At 53.6% G+C, this 24489-nt stretch overlaps 1 protein-coding gene and 1 long non-coding RNA gene across 3 annotated transcripts; one reads left to right on the top strand and one right to left on the bottom strand.

Annotated features, from left to right (window-relative positions):
- The first annotated feature begins 3747 nt into the window (after positions 1–3747).
- Positions 3748–24209, top strand: TLE2 (TLE family member 2, transcriptional corepressor). 2 transcript variants are annotated; one of them, XM_027547161.1, is made up of 20 exons: positions 3748–4086; positions 4164–4261; positions 4601–4664; positions 5126–5170; positions 7520–7582; positions 9839–9913; positions 10122–10302; positions 10967–10986; positions 12109–12216; positions 12586–12630; positions 13188–13337; positions 14806–14944; positions 15603–15763; positions 16845–16921; positions 17698–17947; positions 18323–18570; positions 18691–18838; positions 20432–20582; positions 22114–22190; positions 23919–24209. In XM_027547161.1, exons 1-20 carry the CDS (start codon positions 4063–4065, stop codon positions 24024–24026), a joined length of 2232 nt encoding a protein of 743 aa, XP_027402962.1. In that variant the 5' UTR covers positions 3748–4062; the 3' UTR covers positions 24027–24209. The 2 variants fall into 2 exon arrangements, with proteins under 2 accessions (XP_027402962.1, XP_027402961.1); XM_027547160.1 differs by having other exon boundaries at positions 10119–10302.
- Positions 13301–19028, bottom strand: LOC113895692. Its single transcript, XR_003511912.1, has 3 exons — positions 18943–19028; positions 15026–15161; positions 13301–13387 (listed from the first exon to the last, which is right to left on the bottom strand). It is a non-coding gene; the product is annotated as an uncharacterized LOC113895692 (long non-coding RNA).
- Positions 24210–24489: the final 280 nt, after the last annotated feature.

The following is a 24489-nucleotide window of genomic DNA, read 5'->3' as shown; positions in this document are numbered from 1 at the left end:
CTAGTGAAGTGAGAAGGTTGTGCTAGACTGCCCAGGCTGTAACTCATGCCTGGCAGTCCTTTCCCTGCCTCCCTGTCTGGCCGGATGTGGCATTTCAGCGAGTTATCAAGTAATCGGCCGCCTAGGGGTCCCCCCCACCGTCTTCTCCACCCAGGTCACAGACTGCTCTCTGCTGAGCCTCCCCAAACTCTCAAAGCTGCTGCTCCCAAAGCTGGGGTTGCTTCTTCTCAGAACAAACCATCTCCTCCTTCCTGGCAAATTATACACACTGACTTGTAGTGTGTGTGTGTGTGTGTGTGTGTGTGTGTGTGTGTGGTTTTGTGGCTTCTCAGGCAATCCACAAATCTGTATTTACCCTCCCATGTGGAGTGTGCCTGGCTGAGGGATCTGAAGACTGATGGGTAAAGGTTCCTTCCTCCAGGAAGCCTTCTCTGAACTCACCAGGCAAAGCTCCTGTTCCTCCTCTGGGTACTCCTTTGTCCTGGCACTGCTCATGTGGACTTGCAGGGTGTCCTCAGCTCTGTCTCATGCCCTCTGCCCCTTGGAGCCTCCTAAGCAAGCCTGGGGCTGGCCCTCACCAAGGCCCCAGCATCTTCCCCATGAGGAGGTGGTTACAGAATAAATATGAACCTGCCAATTTTGTGTGTAGTGGGAGATGCCTTTTGGAGAAGCTGCCTGGAGGAGGTGCCTTTTGGGTTGAACTTTGAAGGAATGGATTTTCTCCAGGCAGAAAAGGAGTGGGAGGGGATTTCAGAAAGAGATAATAACAAAAACAAAGGCCTAGAGGTAAGAAAGAGCACAGATGAGGTAATCTGGCTGGTGTGGCCTGAGCAGAGAGTTTCAACTGATGGAGGGGGAGGTAAAGCTGGCTTAGACCAGGTGGTGCAGGGCATCTGATGCTAGCCTGAAGATCTGGGACTTTGTCCCAAGGGCAATAGGGAGCCATGGGGTAGCTTTAAGTGAGGGCAGGCCAGACTCAGAAAGTGACAAGAGTGAAACGTACTCAGAGTGAGAAGGTGGCTTGAGGTCCAGACGGGAGAAGGAGGAAGGCTGATGCAGGCAAGGGGTGCGGGGATGGGAAGCAAGGTTGCGTGGTAGGTGAAGAGATGAGAAGAGACTAGGATGATGCTCTAGGATCTTGGAGGATCAAGGTGATTGGGGTCTGACCAGGTGACAGACAGGTCTGGGGAAAGCTGCTGCATCTAGCGGCCTGGGGGACATCCATTAGTGGGGACTCTACCCACAGGGCTGGGCCTCAGGGTAGGGACCGGGGTGGAGCCAGAGCTTAGAGCCATCTTCATGAAGGTGATGCCTGAAGCCTCTAAGAGAACATGGTGGCTCAGAGCCTGGGCAGCCAGAGGTGTGGGCGAAGGTGACATTCAGATGACTAGGCTAGGAGGAAAGAGACCAGCCTCAGAGAAGAAGGAGGTCCAGCATGTCGGGAGGGCATGGGGGCTGGGAGGGTGAAGTCCACTCTGTGCATAGGTCCGAGGTGAGGGTCAAGAAGGAGCCGTTGGACTTCAGGAGGTGGAAGCAGTAGAGGATGAGGAAGTGGCCCAGAGCGGGGAGCTTTTGTCTTCCCAGGGAGGTAAGCTACCTCCTGGAAAGGTTTTGGAATTAGGACTGCACAGATGCCCCCAAACTTGGACTGATGAACTTTTGGTGTCATGGAATGCTGGCACTCTCTGTTTTTTAGAATTCCCCAGCAGGAGTGCGGTCAGTGATGTCTGCCTTTAGCTGGATCCACTCTTTCTTCTCACGCCCCTGCCTGTTCATTTATTGAGTACTTACTGTGTGCCAGGTTCTGCAGGCACTAAGACAGGTTCTGTCCCAACATGGCCGAGTGAGGGAGAAGAATGAGTGGAACAACCCACAAAGAAACACAATCATGTCAAAACAAACTCTGATAGGGCCAAGAGAGCAAGAGAGAGTACAAGATGCAGTGTTCGAGAATAACATGGTGGAGTGGGTGGGTGAATATTGCTTAAGTGGGTGGCTAGGAAGGGCCTTTCCAAGGAGTTGATGTTGGTGCTGAGACCTGAATAATGAGAAGCAAGGGAACAGCATTCCAGGGAAAGGGAGCAGGAAGTGCAAAGGCCCTGGGGTAGGATCCTACTGGGTTCCTTGGAGAACAGCAGGAGAAGCCCTTGTAGCTGGAGGGGAATGAAAGAGGGTGAAAGTGATGTGAGTTGGGATGAGGGATGGGAGGGTGGGGAGGGGGTTTGTGCAGGGCCTTGCGGGAAGAGGAAGGAATATGGGTTTTTTCTTGATGGCAATAGGGAACCATAGTATACTTATACCCCAGCTTCCCTGGTGGCTCAGACAGTATGAATCTGCCTGCAGTGCGGAAGACCTGGGTTTGATCCTGGGTCAGGAAGATTCCCCTGGAGAAGGGAATGGCAACCCACTCCAATATTCTGGCTTGGAGAATTCCATGGTCAGAGGAGTCAGTGAGCTACAGCCCATGGGGTTGCAAAGAGTCAGACATGACTGAGCAACTAACATTTTCACAACATACACATGTATCTTTATCCTTCATCCTTAGAATCTCCCTTCCTCTTCCCATGACTCCCCATCTTTATCCTTCATGTGTCAACCTCCTCCAAGAGGTTTCTCTCAGACACCCCAAATAAGTAGATTCCCTCTAATCTCCATAATTGCCCCCCGCAAAGCCTCTTTGTACACACACAATTTCATGATTTTCAAGCTACAATCTCGTTTTATCCACTGATCTCAGAGAAGCCAAGAAATCTGTTCTCCATCCTGTATTCCTTCTACTGAGGAGGAGGCCTGGCATGTCATAGGTGCTCAATAAATTTAACAGGGCTTTTGTATGCTTCTGCTCACTCATCTACAGACATGGGTGCAGATATTAACACAAGGCCAGGGGTTTTCTCTGTTTGGTTCCCTGTTGAACTTCTGGGCCTGGAGCAGTGTCTGGTCCACACTAGGCTTTCCACACATTTGTTGATTGATTTAACAAACGACTCTGAAGTTTCTCATGAGCATGATGGGAATAAGAATGTCCCACCTCCCACGTCACTGGATATGTGCAGTCTGCAATGGGAGATGGAGCCCCACCCTCAGGGAGATCTCAGTCTGATGGCAGAGATTCATATTTGTCCTCAGTGGGACCTCTGTTTTCTAGGAGCTCATGGTCTGAGAGGGGAGACAGCCAGGTCCACTGGTGTGGCCATGGGAACCCAACTCCCACCTCTGGAAGTTTACTCCCCTCCAGGGCAGGCTGAGGGCTGTTCTTGTGCGCGTAGTGGAAAAATAGCCCCTGCTTTGACCATTTTACAGGTGAGAATACCGAATACCGAGGCCCAGTGAGGGTGGAGGGGCCTGGCTCTGCCCCCCAGCTCGACCCTCCTCTGATGTTTTTACAGGTTAGACCCTGTCCCTGCGGGCAGGTTCTCCAGCCAGCGCTTGGCAGGCTGTTTTCCCCATCCTTAAGTCTAAGCCCATTTCCTCAGAAAGACCATTTCTGGCGCCCTCCTGTCCTCCCCGCACCAAGCTACCCTCACAGTGGGTCACTAGGTGTTCAACTGGTTTTTCTCTCTTGCGTCCTCGGGAGAGTGGGCAGTGGCGACTTTTGCGAGGCTGGACGCTAGCCTCAATTTCCCCGCTGCTCCCGGGTGGAAGGGAGGGGGTGGTCCCGGGGCCGCGACGCGCGGGGCGGGCGGGCCGGGTGGGCGGGCCGGGGGCGGCGGCGCCACCTTAAGGCGGCTCTGCCCGCGGCTCCCGGCCGAGCCCCGCCGGAGGGAGGCGGCTCCGCGCGGGGCCCGCCGCCCGCGCCTCGGAAACCGGCCGCCGCTCGCCCGACCTTCTGCGCCGGTCGCGCGCCCCACGCCCGGCGGGGGCCTCGGCGCCCCTTGGTCCCCGCGACACCGCGCGCTCGCTCGGGGGGCGGGGGAACTCCAGGGTCCCCTGCCCCACGCCGCTGCCCCTTCTTTCTCGGGCAGACCCCCCACCCCAGCCTCTCCCCCACCCCGCCTTCGCCTGGCCCCCCCAGATCGTCAAGCTCCGGAATCGTGGCGGAGGGCCTCCTGGATCGGCAGGATGTACCCCCAGGGAAGGCACCCGGTGAGTGGGGGCTCGGGCTGCGGGGAGGTGGCGGGCGCCGGGCGTCCAGGAACTCAGACCTGGGCGTCCCCCCCAAGACCCCGCTTCAGTCCGGCCAGCCCTTCAAGTTCTCGATCTTGGAGATCTGCGATCGCATCAAAGAAGAATTCCAGTTTCTTCAGGCTCAGTACCACAGGTAAGGGGTGGGGGACCGGGGCGCCCCTCCCCAGGGGGCTCGCCTGGGGGAGAGGGGCGGGGTCACCAGCGTGCTGGGAGGACGGAGGGACCCCAGGGCCGAGAGGAGGGCTTCCAGGTAGAAGCGTAGGTGAGGAGGACAGCCCGTCCAGTGCTGGGACACTTGGAGCCTGGCAAGGGATGGGGCCGGCCTGGGAGCGGGAGTTGAGGGGTGGGTGTGTGGAGGTGGGATGGGGGAGAGCCAATCTCATCACTGTGGAAACTGGCCCAGAAGGGGTCCGTGGGTGTCTCTGCTGGGGGGCAAGGAGAGTGGAATCCCAATGTTCCATCCTCTTCCCAGCCTCAAGCTGGAGTGTGAGAAGTTGGCCAGTGAGAAGACAGAAATGCAGCGACATTATGTCATGGTGAGGGGGTCGTCATACTGGGTGGGAGGCAGTGGGGAAGATGGCTTGTCTGTGAGTTGAAATACGACGGGCATGAACCCCAACTCCAATACCCCTCTGGGACATGTCCCCAGCCGGCTGTAGGCCTCAATTTCCCTCATCTGTAAAATGGGCTGCTTGGGGTTCCAGGCTGTCTCCCAGCTCTTGGAACAATAAATCGAGGATACCTCCTCTCCTCCTGGGCATCTCTGAGGGGCTGGGGTCTCTGGGCACTGCTCATCTACCCCACCCCCTAGAGAGAATGGAGGGAAGAGAGTCCTGCTTTCTCCTCTGGGCTCTCTCTCTGGGCCCCCAAGGAGCTGGGAGGCTCTGGGTCCTGCTGTGATGCCCTGAGTCTGGGGGCTGTTGGAAGACCCAGTCACCCAGTGCAGTTGGACATCCATGGCTACGATGGACACTGCCAGATGGCCTTTCCTTTGCAGTACTATGAAATGTCCTACGGGCTCAACATCGAAATGCATAAGCAGGTAACAGTGTGTTGGGGGTAAGGGTGTCCAGTAGGGAGGAGAGGGGTCTGGAAGCTATGAGAGGGACCCAGATCTCCAGCAGTCACAGGCCCAGGGAGCAGACGTCTTATCCTGAAACCTCTGGGACCAGGGGCCAGATTTCAGCCTTGAAAATGAATTTCTGGAGATCTTGTTCAGGAGAGATGTGGGCAGCAGACAGGGGCCAGGCTTCCTTGTAGCAGAGGCCAGCAGCCAGGTCACAGAGCGTGGGGAGGGACTTCTGTCCTAAGAAGGAGACAAACGGACAGTCTTAGAGGTCCCTTTCAGCTCAATGTATCTGACATATGGAGATGGATCCTTAGGGTCTGAGATGGAACCCCTAGGTTCTGATACCATTTTGAAGGTTCTAAGATTAATGCTAATGATCCAAGGTTCTGAGACTGTCTTCTATGTCTGAGAGTGATCTCAGGGTTCTGAGTCATACCTGAAGGTTCTGAAATTGGCTCCATTTGCCCGAGATTAACCCCCAGATCCTGAGGCTGATCTCAAGATTTTTTGATGGTTTCTAAAGGGGAGGGGAGAATTTTGTCATAGAATCACCCATGCACCCAAGATAAAGTTTTCTAAGAGGACGAGAGGGACCCGGAGATTCTAAGGTTGATGGAATCTTGGGTTCTGTCCATCAGAATATTAGAATAAATCGGCAGAGCCTAGGGTCTTTCTGGTGAGTGGGAAGAAGTGAGGGTGAGCTGGGAGTGCATGGAGGGAGCCTGCCTTGGCATGCTTTTCTGGGTCTCTGTGGGTTCTGCTGGGTCTGGGGTGGGTAGGAGGGGGCTTGTTTGCCTGCAGCATGGTGTGGTCCTTTGGGTGCATGAACTAGGCCTCTTTATGGGGTGGATCCCAGCTCTGGGAGCCTGGTTCCACCCTCCTGGTATGAGATGGAAGACACAGCCTCACCCAGGTGCATCCAGCAGCTCTGTAACTCAGGCAGAGGCAAAGCACAGACTGACAGAAAACCCCCTTCCCCACCCACTCACATATTTCCCCTCTGTTCAGCCTCTATGGGGCACTCCCTGCCCAGCCCCGGTCCCAGATGAAACCTACAAGTAAAACCACACTATTTCTAACCCACTCTCTGACACCAAATGTGTGTGTTTTCGCTACACAGAACAGTTCTGGAAATCTGACACCAGCTGGGTGTCCCTATGCTTCAATTCAACCCTAACACACCTACCCAGAGTCAGTGCAAACCCCAGTGGTTCAGCGTTAGGATTAGGGCCCCACAGGACTGCCCCTGCCTCCTGGGCCTCTGACCCACCAGCTATAAATCAGAGTTCCCATAACCCACTCCCTGGTCTGATGTTTTGCCAGAATGGCTCACAGAACTCAGGAAAGCTCTTACTTATATTACCCATTTATGATAAAAGATATGACTTAGAAACAGCCTGATGGAAGAGATACACAGGACAAGGTTATGGAGAAGGGCCTGGAGCTTCTATGCCCTCTCCGGGCACTGTCTCCCAGCACAAACATGCATCTACCCACCAGGAAGCTCTCTGCCACCCCCAGCCCCTCTCCCCTCCTTGGAGGTCGGGGGTTGGGGGTAGGACTGAGAGAAGTTCCATCCCTAAGTGTCACTCAAGTGTGGGTGACATGGACTTATTGTGAATGACAAAAGATGCTCCTCTCGCTGCTGCTATTGTGAAATCCCTAAGGTTGTAGGAGCTCTGTGCCAAGAACAGGGCAAAGAGCAAATGTATATACATATATTTTAACTTTTTGTTTTATTTGGGTTAGAGTTGATTAACAATGTTGTGTTAATTTCAGGTATGCAGCAAAGGGACAGCTATACATATACATGTAGCTATTTTTCAAATTCTTTCCCCCACAATGTGTATTTCTTATAGCATCACACTCCTGAGTGTGGTATACTGGGATGGCCTGCTGACTGCAGCCACAGGGCACAGGGGCAACCTAGAGAGGGGCCATGCCTGGGAAAGACCTGGGTCCAGGCAGGGCTTGAACTTGGGACTTCAGGCGGGGGCTCCACTCCCTCTGTTTATGCTGAACTCAAAGCTCCTGGGGGAGCGGGGGTAGGTCCCAGTCTGCACTGGGCGGCTGCACCTGCTTTCTGGGAATCTCTGTTGAGTGGGTCTGGCAGGTGGTATATCCGTCCTGTCTCCCAGCTCAAGGCTGCACTGGACATCAGGTGGACAGCCTCTCTGCCAGACTCTCAGCCTGTGTCCCATATTTGCACCTGTGGGTGATAGGCCCCTCACCCCAAGCTTTGCAAGGCTTGTTGTGCCCTGGAGTTGAGGTTGTGGATTGACAGCCTGCCCTCCAAGCCTCCTCCCCGTTGCTTCCTGCCAGGCCGAGATTGTGAAGCGTCTCAGTGGGATCTGTGCTCAGATTATCCCCTTCCTGACTCAAGAGGTAAGTGGGTTTCATGGGGGTGGGGGAGGGGAACTGGAAGAAGGATTTGGCCTGGGGGTCTAGGCACTGGCTGGGCTGGGACTTTCCGGATGGAGGCAGGTGTTGGCTGAGAGGGAAGGGGGTTGGTGCTCAAACCTGCAGCCAGGCTGCCTCGGTCCAAATCCTGGCCACGTGGCCTTGGACTAGTGGCTTGCCCTCTCTGTGCCTCCGTCATAAAATTTAGAACAGCGGCTACATACAAGGTGGTGAAGATGATGCTGGTGTTTAGTAAACACCTAATAAAAGTCTGTCCCTGGTACTTAGTCCCTACATTATGCTGATGGAAATCAGCCAGTCACAAAAGGACATATACTATGTGATTCCATTCACAGGAGGTCCCTGGAGGAGTCAGATCCACAGAGACAGGAAGTAGGTGGTGGGGCCAAGGGCTGGGGGAGGGAACAGGGAGTCAATACTTCATGGGGACAGAGTTTCCATTTGGGAAGATGAAAAAGCTCTGGAGATGATTGTGGGAATGGTTGCAGGACAATGTGAATATGCTTAATGCCACTTAAACATGGTTAAAGGGTAACTCTTATGTACTTGTAATCACAATAATACAAAAATGTGGAAAGGGACAGATAAGGCAAGAGAGTGTGAGCACTTCATTGAAACTTAAAAAATAAAGTTAGCCCTTGTGCAAATGCCCTAAGCTCTTCGGGACCTTTGCAACCCCCATTCCTGCTTCCATCTGGAACATTCTATCTCCAGAGAGATGAGAGGACAGATTCTGACACAAGGTGGCTACACAGGGGGCCCTTACTGTGTTGGAGACCACAAAAGGGGAAGATGCTCCTTTTGGTTTGGACCCCATCAAAACCCCATCAAGGTTTCTGGGCTCTTGAGATGGAATGAGATTCATTCTGTCTGGTCTCGGATTTAGAGATGGTGTCTGAACAAGGTGGCCCAACGTGACAGAGGCCAAACTATAGTAGGAAATGGGGTAAAAGGACTTCGGGAAGGAGTGAATTAAGACACACATGTGTCCCAGGAAATTCCATGCTTCTAGACCAGAAGTCAGCATACAGCAACCTGAGGGCTAAATCACTGGCCCTTCCCTTGTTTTGTAAATAAAGTTTTATTGGCACACAGCCATGCCCATTCATGTTCTTATTGTCTATGGCAGCTTTCACCATAAAATGGCAGAGCTGAGTAGTTTCCATAGAGACCCTATGGCCTACAAAACCAAAATTATTGACTCTCTGGCCCTTTGCAGTCAAAACATACCAACCCCTGGCCTGGACACACCCTTTCAGGTGTGCCCCATACAGGACACCCCATCAGTATCCTGACACCTCCTTAGTGGGAACAGCCCCAATCTCCATCCTGGGTAGTTTGGGTGCAAAAGTGGCCTTAGAGAGAACATAGGAGCCACTAGCTATGTGTGGCCATTTACATCTGTATTAATTTTTATTTCTTTTATAATATATTACATTAAATTAATATGTAAATTTCTGTCAAATTGATTAAAGGAGGCATCTCGTTCCTCAGTTGCACCAGCCACATTTCAAGTGCTCAGTGGCTGCAAATGGCTTCTGTATCCAACAGTGCAGTTGAGGATGTTTTATCACCGTGTGAAAGAGGGGAGAGGAAGGAAGGAAGGAGGGCGGGATGAGGGTGGGGTGCATGGGGGGCCTTTAGAGACTGCCAGTTTGTATTTTGTGACCTGGGTGATTGGTCCACGGCTGCTTATTTGTACAGTGGTTCTTTACTGGCGGTGATTCTGTCCTCAGGGGACACTGGGTGATGGTGGGGACCTTTGTGCTTGTCACTACTGGGGGTGTTTCTGGCATCCAGTGAGTGTTGGGGGCAGGGACGGGGCTCCACACACCACAGTGCCCGGGACGGTCCCCATACAGGGTGACCCAGCCACGACGTCAGTAGTGCCGAAGGCGGGGACTCTGATGTATAAACTCCGCTTTCTAAGTATTGGTTTGAACTGCACTGCATTGCTTTGTTTGTTTCCTGATTTTGAAAGGAGAGAAAGAAAATAGAGCAAGTGAGAGAAGAAGAGGGGCGGGTGCTTTCCTGATGGTCCAGTGCCCCCACTGGAGGGGGCGCGGGTTGGATTCCTGGTCAGGGAACTAAGATCCCATATGCCTGCAGGGTGTGACTGATTTTAAAGGGGGGGTCCCAGAGGGTGTTGTCTGAAAGGTAGGGTCTCTGATCAGATAAGGGTGCTCTCCTGAGTGTCCCTGACCCCACCCCTACCTCCAGCACCAACAGCAGGTCCTGCAGGCCGTGGAGCGGGCCAAGCAGGTGACAGTCGGGGAGCTGAACAGCCTCATTGGGGTGAGTCATCTGGCGCCCACCCCGCCCTTGGTGGTGAAGCTGGGGGTGCTGGGTGGGCAGCTAGCTGACCTGGGCTCCGGTAGCCTTGGAGACCCCAAGGCAGGCCCTGTCTGCCCAGACACAGCCTCTCCGGCTTCGGCTAGGGGAAGCGGGGGCTCCCAGGGCCCGCCCCCGCCCGCCCCTGGCCCACCCCCCTCCTCTCCAGCAGCAGCAGCTCCAGCCACTGGCCCACCACGCCCCCCCTGTGCCCCTCACCCCTCGCCCAGCGGGGCTGGTGGGCGGCAGTGCCACAGGGCTGCTGGCCCTGTCGGGAGCCCTGGCTGCCCAGGCTCAGCTGGCCGCAGTCACCAAGGAGGAGCGGGCAGGCGTGGAGGCGGAGGGGTCCAGAGGTGAGTGGACATCCCCGATGGAAGGGGCTGGGGGAGTGGGGAGAGGGTAGCAGGACCACTAAACTCATCTAAATGAGAGGGATGGGATTTCCCAGGTGGCTCAGTGGTAAAGAAGCTGCCTGCTAATGCAGGAGACACGGGATCAATCCCTGGTCCAGGATGATCCCACGTGCTGTGCAGCAACTAAGCCTGTGTGCCACAATAATTGAACCTGTGCTCTAGAGCCAAGGAGCCACAACTGCTGAAGCCTGCGCTCCTTAGAGCCCGTGCTCCACAAGAAGAAGCCACTGCAATGAGAAGCTCGCGTAACTCAACTAGAGAGTAGCCCACACAGCAGCGAAAACCCAGCACAGCCTTAAAAGAAATAATAAATAAAATAAAAAAATAAATGTGAGGGAACGGAGGGGGCTGCAGAGTTGCAGGTTCAATTCTGTTCTCCATGGGCTATGTGTCTTTGGGCAAGTTATAAACCTCTCTGGGCATCTATCTGAATGGTGCAGGGAAGGGATAGTCCACTCCTTGCCAGGGTGTTAGAAGGAGGAGGGAGTTTCTGAGTTGGGAAGAGGGCTTTATGTGCTGTGGACGGCTGAGCACTCTAGCACCATGGGATATAACCCCCCACTTCTTTTCCTTTCTCTCTCTTTACCTCACCCCCGCCTGCCAGTGGAGAGAGTCCCTAGCAGGGTAAGTTGAGGGGCTCCGGGGACTTGCCCTCTTACCTAACATTTGCTTTGTATTCACATGTGGCTGAAGCTGCTTGTTCTGAGCTGTTAGGGCCTCAGAAGGAGACCACATCCCGCTTTCACACTGTGTAGCCTTTTTTTGGGGGGGTAGGGGGCTGCCCATAAGACTAGAGTTTTATTTATTTCAAATTTTCCATCTCTAGCAATTTTTGCAATAGAATAAATGAATGCATGCCTGGGTAGCATTCCATCCATTCCTCTGTCATTAATTTATCCCTCATCCTCTCCATTTTTATCATCTACAAGAGGGCTGCACAACAGAAATATCACGTGAGCCCTGTAGGTAGTTTTTAAAAATTGTTTAGTTTTGAAATCATTACAGATGTGCAGGGAGGTTGCAAAGAAATGTACAAGGAGGTCCCCTGTACCCCTCACCCAGTGATAACATCTTTCAGAACTAAAATACAGTGTCACAGTCAGAAAATGGACATGGGTGCACCCCACAGGGCTTATTCCCACTTCATGGTTTTACACGCACTCGAGTGTGTGTGTGTTCCCATGCATTTTCAATCACACATTTAACTTTCTGTAAACATCACTATGAATTTTCCAGTAGCCACATTAGGAAAGTTAAGCAGGTGAAATGAATTTCAACAGTAAATTTTATTTAACACAATGCATCTACAATATTTCAACCTGTAATCAACATAAAAGGTTGGTTTTTTTTGTTTTTTTTTGTTTTTGAGCAGAGAAAGGTTTATTGCAGGGCCATGCAAAGAGACCTGCAAGGTTGGCTCATGCCTCCCTCAGAACCCAAATGCACAACATAAAACAGTCTTAATGGGATCTTTTCTGTCTCCAAGCTCCGAATGCATTTTGCAGTCAGAGCTTATTTCAGTTTGCATGGGTGCCCCCCAGGGGCCCTTGGGTGATATCTGGGGACATTTGTGATTGTCACAATTCCACTGAATCGGCCCTTGGAAGGTCCTTTTTTCCAGATGAGAAGCTTGGGGCACAGATCCTAATAACAGTGATGAGGCTCCTCGGTTCTGGCTGGGCCAGGACCCAGTCTTGGGCTCAGGGCTCTGACTCTTTCTCCCACCTGGCCCATGTGGCTCTGCAGAGTGTGTCTCCCTCACCCCCGGAGAGTGTGGTGGAAGAGGAGCGGCCCAGTGGCCTGGGTGGAAATGGAAAGCAGAGAGCTGAGGAGAAGGATCTATCAGGACCTTATGTGAGTAGAGGGGGAGGCGCGCATGGACTTGGGTGGGCAGATGGGGGTGGGGTGAGGCCGACCAGCCTGAGAGGTTGATTGCCTCTGTGGGTCGAGAGCTGGGAAGGAGGTAAGGAGGTAAGGCTCCTGGCCTCTGGCTCTCACCCCACTGCACAGAGTGGTAAACTGAGGCCACACAGCACCTCTTGGGTGCTCATATTCATCTTCTCCATTCTTCTCCCTTGAGAGATTTCCCCCACTGGCCTCCTTTGTACTTGAACAAATGAAACAAGCCCCAGAATCCCAATCAGACCCTCCCAAGGAGATGTAAGGGGGTGTGGAGGCAGGGGTAGGGCCAGGGTGAGCTCTCTTCCCCCCGTGTCCCCCCAGGAAAGTGACGAGGACAAGAGCGATTACAACCTGGTGGTGGACGAGGTGAGTCAGGGTCCAGGCTCTTCCCGCTGTGACCTCAGGTCTGATCTGGGCACAGAGCAGGCAGTGGGTTATCTGGGAGAGTTGGGGGGCCTTGTGTTCCCCTCTCTGTGGGATGGCTGGGATGGGGATGCTATGGGGCCAGGGGCAGTAGGGAAAACCAGGACATCCCAGGCTGACCTCCTGTCCATAGCATAGGTGGGGAAACTGAGGCCCAGAGAAACCCAGAGGCAGGCAATGGAAGTGGCTTCATGCCCTGGTTCTCTGCGTGACTTCAGGGCAGTGACACCCCTTCCTTGGCCTCACTTTTCCTCATCTATTCGATGGGGGGAAACAAAACTACGCCCATATAGAGTTGTTGCTCTGTGTAGCTTATGTCCTTAAACCCATTGTACCGATGAATCAACTGAGGCACAGGGAGGTTTCATAATCCTCCCAAGGTGGGTCCTAGATGTCCATTCTAGAGGTCGGGGTGGGACACAGGTAGGGTATAGAGAGGAGCTCTCCTTCCTCTGCCACTTCAGTGCCCTCCCCATTCATCGTCACCTCCTCAAACCCAGGACCAACCCTCCGAGCCCCCCAGCCCAGCAACCACCCCATGTGGAAAGGCACCTACCTGCATCCCTGCTCGTCGGGACCTTGTGGACAGTCCAGCCTCCTTGGCCTCCAGCCTTGGCTCACCGCTCCCCAGAGCCAAGGAACTCGTCCTGGTAAGTGGCGGGGGGGGGGCCTTGAAACTCATTTTATTCATCCCAGGGACCTGAAAACAGACTGCCGTGTTAGATGTGGGATGAGAGAAATGAGCCAGGCTGGTGTGCTCCAGCATTCCCTTCCTGATTATTATGTCCCTAAAAATCCACCTCTGCCTTAGCCCAGTAATTTTTCCTAAGTGGACTCATTCCGCAACTTTGTAAATAATATTAAAAGATAACTCACCATCTTATGTGGAAAACAAGTGTCTCTAGCAATAGATAGGAAGTCAGTGAAAATAAACACAGTGAGTGAAACTATAGAATTGGCAACTGGCCAGGCTGACTCCAGCCCTGGGAGTGTTAAGGCCTTGGGGACACACACACCAGCCCCAACTGTAAGGAAAGATGACTCATACCAGAAAAACTTTCTCCTTGCTTCTCCTGATGTTTGATGCCTGGTGTAGGGGACCACCTGAAAGCACTCCCCCACCCTCCCAACCCCCCCGGGCATTCTCAATTCAGCTCGATTTGTCCCTGCCCCCAATTCTTCCCCAGACCCCTGCCCTGCACTTACCAGGGAGACTGTGTCGGTTTCTAGGCTTCCCCTCCCAGCAGGTTGCTATGGCAACTGCCAAGGTTGGGGCTCCCATGGCATCTCCTGTGCCCTCTTCCCATGCCAAGGAGATGCAGAGGGGGAGGGGCAGTGCTGTTTTAATGGAGAAGCCCCCAGTGGCCCCCCTGTCCCCATGTTGGCCCCAACTACTCCCTGCCATGGGTGTGTGAATGTGGTTGTCACAAAACGTGTGATCCTGTGAAGGAAAGATAGGGTGCAAGCCCACACAAGATGAGGATGTGAAGTTTCTTGAAAGGCAAAGAAAGCGATGACAGAAAGCTGAGGTGGAGCTTATTCCTACATGGAGGTTCAGCTTCCCCTCTCTTCCAGGGTCCCCATGGGGAGGGACAGCAGTGGGAGACATCCCCTCCTCATGGGGAGCAAGTGGGTGACCAGCAGTACTAGGGTCTTGCCTTGGGAACACGCTGTGGTCTCCTGCTTGCAGAGCCCATCCTAGAGTTTGGTCCTCTACCCTAAAGGATGTAACACCCTCTAAGTCTGTGTACTGCCTTCTCTCATGATCCCCACGGGCCCAACTTGCCCCAAGTGTGTGAATGTTCACCGCCTTTTTTACCCTGTGGCTGCATCGTATACCTTATCACACACGTGCGATTCTCCCAAGACTGTGTGGGTTCCTGTGTGTGCACCCCGAGGCCCGATGCTCAGATGTCCATCTGGCATTCGGATGTGCACGGATGCTCACATGGGCCCTGTGCTCAGGGGGTCACCTGTGGGGCCTGTCCCCAGGTGTCTGTGTATACCTGCCATGAGCCCTGGTCTGCCCCAAGTGTACCTGCTCTCACCTTCCGCCCAGATCCTTGGGCTGCAAGGCACCAGGTGTCTGGTGGTGTTCAGTCTTGCCCTTTCCCCCAGAACGATCTTCCGGCCAGCACTCCTGCCTCCAAATCCTGCGACTCCTCCCCGCCCCAGGACGCATCCACCCCTGGGCCCAGCTCGGTCAGTCACCTCCGCCAGCTAGCAGCCAAGCCTGCCCCTTCCACAGACAGTATTGGTAAGTCCCTGCTCCCTGCTGGGGAGCTCTTGACAATGGGGGTGGGGAGGCAGGAGGTCTGGCTTACAGCCCTGGCATTACCTTGCACTTTCCATGACTCTGAGCTAGACACTGCCTCACGCTGGGCCTCTTGTTTCTTCATTGTCTTGGCTTGATGGTGGCAGGGGTCAGCTGAGGCCCAGAGAGGGGAAGTAACTTTCCTGGGGGCTCCAGTACCCTAGAAAGACAAGTTTTGGAGTTACACATGCTTGCATTTGAGGTCAGCTTTGGACACTTACTGGCTGTGTGACTTTGGGCAAGTGACCTGACTTCTCTGAGCTTCACTTTCCCCATCATTATTATGGGGGTTGGGGTAGAGGGAGAGACTCAAGATGGGCAAGGTTGGAGGTTAGGGGTAGAGTGGGGGAGGTTTGAGGATGTTCCTGAGATGTTGCTGGACAATTGAGTCTGGGTTTTGAAGGGTGAGTAGGAGTTCAGTAACTGAAAAAGGAAAGGGAAAGGCTTGTTGGCCAGAGTGAACAGCATCTGTTAAGTGTCTAGAGATAGGACAGGGAATGCTGGATGCTGTGCTAGAACATGAGAGCCTTGGAACTCCCCTAAGGCAGTTGGACCTGACCCCAACATGTTTGAAAACCTGTCTTTGTCTCTTCTTACTCAGCCCTGAGGAGTCCCCTGACCCTGTCCAGTCCCTTCAGCACATCCTTCAGCCTGGGCTCCCACAGTGTCCTTAACGGGGACCTCTCCGTGCCCAGCTCCTACGTCAGCCTCCACCTGTCCCCCCAGGCCAGCGGCTCTGTGGTGTACGGACGCTCTCCCATGGTGAGTCCTCAGGGTGAGAGATGCCAGGTGTCAGCAGGACCCAGAGGCTGGGGGCTGGGAGGAGAAACCAGTTACACGTAGAAAGACCAGGGAATGGGGAAAGTGAGGGGCGTCCTGACTTGGTGAGTGCATGTGAGAAGATGATCTGACGGTCTCAGTAGTCCCACAAGCTTAGTACAGATAAGCACCTGTGACTATGGAAAAGACAACTGTGATCATGCTGCATTAAGAGAAACAAAACCCCAGACATGGAATGTGAGGGTCCCCTTCAGCCTTCTGGCAGATGGTGTATAGTAGTTTGCCCTTATTTTTGAGGGACTTCAATGATTATGATAGATTGCAGAGAAAGAACTAGCCCAGGGAGAGGACAGAAGTGATATCCATGAGGAGGAGCTAAAGGAGAGGCATGAGAGCCCTGAGCTGCAGCAAGGGGAGGAGACAAGGTCTGTGTGGGCCCCAGTACTGGGGTGCATGCTGGCTAGAGTGAGCCATCCTGAAGTGGGTGTAGATGCCTCCAGAGGGAATAAAATGTCTGTCACTAGAGTTATCCCAGGACAGAGGCTGGATGGGCACTTGCAAGTGACTCTCTAAAACAGAGGTCAGCAATGTTTTCTGTAAAGGGCCAGATAGTGAGCATTTTTGGCTTGGCAGACCAGTTGGTTCCTATCACAACTACCTGACTCTGCTTTCATAGCTCAAAACCATCCTAGACAAAAATACAGGAATGGGTATGGCTGTGTGTGCCAATAAAACTTTATTTACAAATACAAGCAGGGGGCCATGGTCTGCTGACCCCTGTTCTGAGCATTGGACAGGAGATTCATCAGGATCCCTCCAACTCTGGGGTGCTAGGATTCTCCAGCTAGAGAACTTGGGGTTCCCTCATGTGAAAGCCTGCACTTTCCCATCTGTAGGATAGGTAGAGAAGAGGGCACCTTCCCTTTTTGGGGAGGGGCTGATAAACAAATTGGTGGGGAGGGGTCCTCTGATAAACATAGAGGGATGTGGCAAGTGAGCGCGGGAGAGGCAGACACAGGTTTTAGTCACCCTCCCCATGACACCCCCATTGGTGTTTTGGCAGATGGCATTTGAGTCTCACCCACATCTCCGAGGGTCGTCCATCTCTTCCTCCCTGCCCACCATCCCTGGGGGAAAGCCGTGAGTACCAGGGTGGCGCTCCCTGCCTCCTCTGAGGTGCTTATATAGTGGGGTGGGGATTGGGCTCTCCCTCTGCCTGTCGCAAAAGTCTCTTCTGTAAGATAATTGGGGCTCCCAGAGTTGCTGTCTGGATAAAGAGATATGTAACAAGCAAGATCTAGACAGGGGTTCTCAGCAGGGCATAGATTTTGTGCTGCCCCTCCCCCAGGACATTTGGTGAAGTCTGGTGATATGTTTGGTTGTCACACCCCAATGCTTCTAGCCTCTAGAAGCATGGGACCCAAGGATGCTGCTCCATACCCAATAATGCATCCCACCCCAGAGGATGAGCTGGCCCCAAGATCGGTAGAACTTTTTGCCATGAGGAGAACATTCTATACTTAGGGCTGTCTGATCTGAGAGCCATCTGCCATCTGTGGCTTATTGAGCACTTCAAATGTGGTCACTGCAACTGAGGAACTGAAATTTTACATTTCTTTAAATTTAACTGGCCCTGTGTGGCTGCTATTGGACTGTGTTGTCTGAAATTCACAAGGCATCTTCCTGGATCTTCTGTTTCACCAACTCCTACTAAGTGCTTGCTTCCCACGCGCCAGGCCACAGCCGGACCACTTCCTCTTTTGTATCGCGCTGACCATGCCACGTCAACCTTTGATCCTGGGGCCCTGTGCCTAAACACATGGAGGCACAGGCAGGGGAAGACCCCTCCCTGCCCTGGGGGTTGAGGGTAAGGAGTGTCCCGGCTCCTTGTGCCTCATGCCCCACCTCCCGTCCAGGGCCTACTCCTTCCACGTGTCTGCGGACGGGCAGATGCAGCCGGTGCCCTTCCCTTCCGATGCACTGGTAGGCGCGGGCATCCCACGGCACGCGCGGCAGCTGCACACGCTGGCGCACGGCGAGGTGGTCTGCGCAGTCACCATCAGCGGCTCCACACAGCACGTGTACACGGGTGGCAAGGGCTGCGTGAAGGTGTGGGACGTGGGCCAGCCCGGCGCCAAGATGCCAGTGGCCCAGCTGGACTGCCTGGTGAGGGTGGGGCGGGGCCTGCAGATACATGAGGCAGGGCCTGTAGACACATGGGGCGGGGCCTGCAGACAAGGGATGGGGACCTTGCAGGCCAGAGGGGCAGGGCTTATAGGCCACCTAGGGGTGGCGCTATAGGTCAATGGGTGGAGTTTATAAGCCAACCAGGGTTGGGCTTTTGGCCAGTTAGGGGCAGAGCTCTTAGGGCACCGACAGGTGATTATAGCCCAACAGGGATGGGGTTTATGGGCCAATGGGTGGAATTCAAGGGCCAACCAGGGGCAGAGCTTATAGACCAGTGGGATGATTTCTTCAGCTGGGTTCCTGCAGGCTTGGCTGGAGGTCCCACCTACTGTCCTCGTTTCTCTCCCCTCCCAGAACCGGGACAACTACATTCGTTCCTGCAAGTTGCTGCCTGACGGCCGGAGTCTGATTGTGGGCGGTGAAGCCAGCACCTTGTCCATCTGGGACCTGGCGGCACCCACTCCTCGCATCAAGGCAGAGCTGACCTCCTCAGCGCCCGCCTGCTATGCCCTGGCCGTCAGTCCTGACGCCAAGGTCTGCTTCTCCTGCTGCAGCGATGGCAACATCGTGGTCTGGGACCTGCAGAACCAGACCATGGTCAGGTGGGTGGCCGGTGCCCTGTGACCTCGGGCAAGCTCCTGCCCTCTTCTGTTGGTGCTGCCTGGGAAGATGCTAAAGCAGCACCGCCTCCAGGGTTGACACTTGGGCCCTCCTTTCTCCAGGCAGTTCCAGGGCCACACGGATGGGGCCAGCTGCATCGACATTTCGGATTATGGCACTCGGCTCTGGACAGGGGGCCTGGACAACACCGTGCGCTGCTGGGACCTGCGGGAGGGGCGCCAGCTGCAGCAGCATGACTTCAGCTCCCAGGTGCCACACAGGGTCTGGCAGAAGTGGGACACAAGCTCCAGGAAGCCAGCCTCCCTTCCTCTCCCCCTGAGGCACCCAGACGCCAGACAGGACCAAACACCTACCCTCTGTGTCCATCTTTCTTGTCCTTGAGACACATCCACAGTCATTCCTCTTTAATCAGTCCTTCAAAGACAGACACAGGGAAACACAAAGGAGATGATTCATACCAAGCTGTGAGGGTACTAAGACCCTCAGATCATCTTCCTAGATGATCCTGCCAAGCCATTCCCCTGTTCCTTTGTCTTCTGTGTAGCGGTTTCTCCTCCCAGCCTTCAACCTCTTGACCCTACTGAGAGCTCCTGACCTACCCCCACCCCAGGACTCATCACGGAGAAGCTGCTGACCCCAGGGGATAGATAGAAGCTGATGTAGGAGCTGGACACAGAGAGGTCTCTGTTAGGGGTGCTCTGAAAATCGAGACTGAAGGATGTAGTAAAGGAGCTGGACAGAATCATGGGGCTCCCGGGGCTGAGCCTTCAGGGGCTGAGCCAAGGACAAGTCTTCAGGTACCTTGGACTCAGATCCTGTCTCCTGCTGCTTTGGGGGCAGGTTGTGAGCTCCTCGGCATGTTTTTTTAAGGCCTTTGTGCCCTAGTCTTACACACACCGTGCCCTGTGACCCCTCTAGATCTTCCCACTTATTGTTCCCTCTGACTGACCTGCCTTTCCCTTCCTTCCTCCAACTGGTAAACTCCTACCCATCCTTCAAAACCCATCAACAATTTGTCTCCTTGAAGCCTGCTGGGAACTAGCTTCCAAACTCATTTTACCTTCTGTTTAGCTTGAAGTTTCCTTTGATAAGGACATCAGGAGTGCAGGTGGATACAGTTGTCCATCCCCTGTCCCCAACACTTAGATGGGTGGCTTCATATCTGGTGATCCCATGGTGAATATCTCCCATCCCCCCAGCCCACCCTCTTCTTTATACAGGGATGCTTCTATATGGCCCGGAACATGCAAAACCTTCTACTCTTCTCTCTGTTGTGAATGTATGGTTCTTTCCACATGTGTCTCATTTATCAGGAAGACTTAGAAAGGCTTAGGAGTGAAGAGGGCCTTACTGCTCTCTGTGCTGTGCTTGACGTGGCGCACAGACCGACGAGGCCACTGCATCCTTTCAAATCAAAGTAAAAAGAGGTGTTGGCAAGTAGGGAACGTTCCAGGCTGGGTGTCGGGAGGCCTGGTCTTTCTCGGACTTGCTCTGTGACCTTGAGCTGGACATGGCCTCAGCTTCCCTTCCACCATCTGCTCAAGGGGAGCTGCGGTGCTCGCTGGCTTCACCCCTTCCCTCCCTCCCTCCCAGAGCTGTTGTGCGTTCAGAGAAGATAATGGATGTGAGGCCCCGGGGCTCCATGTAATTCTGATTAATATTAATGATTCGACACGCAGTTGCCTGCTGCGCTCTGCTCCAGGCCCAGGGCCAGCTGCCTCTCCATGCAGGAGCTGCAGTGGCAGAACGTTGGACCGCTCCCTTCCTCCCCGGGCCCCCCAAGCTCTGGGCACCCCCCACCACATGCCAAGGGATTTTTTGTCTCCTCTCTTCACCCCCTAGATTTTTTCCCTGGGCCACTGCCCTAACCAGGACTGGCTGGCCGTTGGCATGGAGAGCAGTAGTGTGGAGCTCCTACATGTCCGGAAGCCTGAGAAATACCAGCTGCATCTCCACGAGAGCTGCGTTCTGTCCCTCAAGTTCGCCTCCTGTGGTGCGTCTCTGGGGCTTGGGTGGGGCCTCTGGGAGCTGGGGCGCTGGGGCAGGGTTGCCAAAACATAACGACGACAAAAACTCACAACAGAAAACGAGGATGCCCGATTACATTTGCATCTTAGATAAACAGCACATCACTGCTTAATAGAAGTATGTCCCTACTGCATGGGACATACTCTAACTAGAGGTCCCAAACCTTGGGATCTATTGCCTGATGATCTAAGGTAGAGCCGATGTAATAATAATAGGAATGCTGCTGCTGCTAAGTCGCTTCAGTCGTGTCTGACTCTGTGTGACCCCATAGACGGCAGCCCACCAGGCTCCCCCGTCCCTGGGATTCTCCAGGCAAGAACACTGGAGTGGGTTGCCATTTCCTTCTCTAATGCATGAAAGTGGAAAGTGAAAGTGAAGTGGCTCAGTCGTGTCCGACTCTTAGCGACCCCATGGACTGCAGCCCACCAGGCTTCTCCGTCCAGGGGATTCTCCAGGCAACAGTACTGGAGTGGGGTGCCATTGCCTTCTCCAGTAATAGGAATAGTGCACAATAAATGTCATGCGCTGGAATCACCCTGAAGCCACCCCTCTTATCTTGTTCCCCATGGAAAAATTGTCTTCCATGAAATCGGTCCCTCGTGCCAAAAAGGTTGGGGATCACTGCTCTAATGGACAAAGAATTTGTTAGCATGTCTTAAGCACCTTGTGGGATATACTTGTACACTAAACAGCACATAATTTATTAGCATAAGTATGTCCCCAAAATGCATGAGCTATAATTTATACTATTTTAGTGCAGATAGATCTCAAATATTGCATGGGATATACTTACACTAATTTTTTTGTTGTTTTCAGTATTGATATATCCCAAGTAGTTCATGGAACTTACATATACTTAAAAAAAACAAACAGAGGGACTTCCCTGGTGGCCCCGTGGCTTCCAATACAGGGAGCCTGGGTTTAATCCCTGGTCCGGGAACTAGATCCCACATGCCCTAACTAAGACCTGGCACAGCCAAATAAATAAATATGTGTTAAAAAATAGATAATGAACTATTTGGGACCTACCTGTACTAAAAACGATGCGTGGTTGATCTCAGGTTCAAACGTAACTGAGCGCCCTGGTTTCTCCTTTTGTTTTGCTTCTTTGCCTGCGTTTTGGCCACGCCACATCGCTTTTGGGATTTTAGTTCCCCAAGCAGGGATTGAACCTGGTCCCTCAGCAGTGAAAGCACGGTCTAACCACTGGACAAGTAGGGAACTCCCTGGGCACCCTATTTTTATCTGGCCAGCCTCTCTTGGGGCTCCCCCTTCTTGAAGGTCAGTTGGAGCTCTTTGGGACCTTGGGTTCACTGTCTGGCACTCGGGGGTAAGGCTGGAGCCTCAGCAAAGGGGCTTCCTGTCCGCCAGGGGAGGGCAGAGGTGCAGGAAGGGGAGGGAGAGGCAGACCAGGTTGCTCTGTCTCTGTCCGCCACCCCTAGCCCTGGCTTCTTCCAGTCCACCTCGCTCCTGAACTCCTCACCCTCCTCCCCCAGGGCGGTGGTTCGTGAGCACGGGGAAGGACAACCTGCTCAACGCCTGGAGGACGCCATACGGGGCCAGCATCTTCCAGGTACTGCATGTCTGAGGTTTCCGCCCCCCACCACCACCACTGCAGGACGCCAGGTGCCCCAGGACCCAGAGAGGGGTAGGGGTTGAACAGGGGAGCGTCCTCAACAGCCTGGAGCTACTAAAGCAGGCGGTCAGCCTGAAGGCCACATTTGTGCACAAACTGTGTTATTAGTTGTGAAGTGAAGTTGCTCAGCCATGTCCGACTCTGCAACCCCATGGACTGTAGTCTACCAGGCTCCTCCGTCCATGGGATTTTCCAGGCAAGAATACTGGAGTGGGTTGCCATTTCCTTCTCTAAGGGATCTTCCTGACCCAGGGATTGAACCCAGGTCTCCCGCATTGTAGGCAGACACTTTACCATCTGAGCCACCAGGGAAGTGTTGTGATAAATCCATATAAAATTCACCATCTTGACCATTTTTACATGCAGGGCTCAGTGGCATTAAGTACATCCACACTGTCCTACAACCATCCCTACCATCATCTCCAGAACTTTCTCATCTTCCCATACTGAAACTCTGTCCCCATGAGACACTGACTTCCCATCCCCTGGCCCCACCATCTACTTCCTGTCTCTGTGGATTTGATGACTCATGTAAGTGGGATCACACAAAATTTATTCTTCTGTGTCTCGCTTCTCTCACTGAGCATCACATCCCCAAGGTCCATCCATGATGTAGCAGGTGTCAGAGCTTCCTTCTGTTTTAAGGAATATATAGAGGCTAATATTCTACTGTGTGGATGGGCCATACTGTGTTCATCCATCACCTGTTGGTTGGTACTAGGGTTGTCTCCACTTCTGGGCTGCTGTGAATTGCGCTGCTGTGAACATTCATGTACATTCTCCTGTGCATGCTTGTTTTCATTTCTCCTGGGCAGATATCTTGGAATGGAATTGCTGAGAGTTGTTTAATCTTTGGAGGAACTGCCAGAATCTTTCCCAAATTTTTCATTCCCACTGGCAATATGGAAGGGTTCCGATTTCTCTCCATCCTCCACAACACTTACTCTGGCATCTTTCTTAGAGCCATCCTGCTCGATGAGGAACAGTTTTTACATTTTTTAAAGGGTTGTTAGGGAAAAAAAAATAGTAGATGATGTAACACTGACTGATTTCGTCCTTGCACTTAAGGGCCAGAGCTCATTGGACTTAAATGAGCTTTCAGGTAAAAGCCTGAAAATTTACCACTGGGCCCTTTTCAGAAGTAGATTGCTGAGGGAATTCCCTGGTGGTCCAGTGGTTAGGACTCTGTGCTCTCACTGCCCAGAGCTTAGGTTCAATCCCTGGTCAGGGAACTAAGATCCCTTAAGCTGCATGGACAAAAAAAGAAACAGTTCGCAGAGTGCTGGTGTAGGTCATCCTACTTTAAGCCTTAGCTGTCTTCTGTGCTGTGTGACCTCATGTCTGGTACACACCCTCTCTGAGCTTCCCAGGAGATGGTGGTTCTCCTGTTCTAGGGAACTGAGGTCCTGCTCTTCCCAGGAGCATCATCACTGTTCTCTGGAAGAACTGTTACCCTCCTTCTGTCCTCATGGCTAGGCTCCCCGTGTTGGGCCCCAAGTCCTGTCTCAGCTCCGGCCTTGACCATAGCTCACCCCTGGGGACAGGCGCTGCCCCAGTTGCCTTGTGTCTTCCCTCTGAATGTGCAGGTGGTCAGGAGCACGAGCCAGACCGTGCTGGCCTTGGCCGCGCCTCACTCTCCCCTCCCCCGCCCTCTCCTGTCCACAGTCCAAGGAGTCCTCCTCCGTGCTCAGTTGTGACATCTCCGGGAACAACAAGTACATCGTGACAGGCTCTGGGGACAAGAAGGCCACTGTGTATGAGGTGGTCTACTGAGACCCCCTTCTTCCTGCATCCCTGGCCTGACTCCCAGGGGAGGGTCATTCCGAACCTCCCCCCTAGTCCTACCATGAGCCCTAAATCTCATCCATGCTCTGGCTGACCCCTCGTGTCCTCCCCTGCTGAATGTGGGGCCAGATACACAGGAGGACCTTGGGGAAATAAATGTATTTATCACAACTGCCTTTTTGTTTTGGGTTGGGGAACTGGGGACATTGCTCATCCTGGAGGGACAGGGTGAGCAAATGGTGATTTCAGAACCTTACTTAGTGGGTGGAAAAGTGCTGGCCAGCAAGAGCCACCCCCAGTAAACCAGTGTCTCCTCGGCACAGCTGACATTGGGGCTGCATAATTCCCAGCTGGGGAGCTGTGCCAGGCCCTGTGGGGTGCTGAGCAGCATCCCAGCCCCTACCCACTCAATGCCAGGAGCACAGATGTCCCCAGACATGGTCCCCTGGGC

This window comes from Bos indicus x Bos taurus, chromosome 7 (genome assembly GCF_003369695.1).
Source record: "Bos indicus x Bos taurus breed Angus x Brahman F1 hybrid chromosome 7, Bos_hybrid_MaternalHap_v2.0, whole genome shotgun sequence".
NCBI lineage: Eukaryota > Metazoa > Chordata > Mammalia > Artiodactyla > Bovidae > Bos > Bos indicus x Bos taurus.
This window is presented reverse-complemented; position numbering and strand designations above follow the sequence as displayed.

Excerpts from the sequence above, each read along its gene's own strand:
- TLE2 (XM_027547160.1), top strand. The coding sequence starts at position 4,063 with ATGTACCCCCAGGGAAGGCACCCG. Across the intron at positions 4,087-4,163 it reads ACCCCCAGGGAAGGCACCCG|ACCCCGCTTCAGTCCGGCCA; the intron begins GTGAGTGGGGGC and ends GTCCCCCCCAAG. Across the intron at positions 9,914-10,118 it reads AGCTGAACAGCCTCATTGGG|CAGCAGCAGCTCCAGCCACT; the intron begins GTGAGTCATCTG and ends CCTCCTCTCCAG.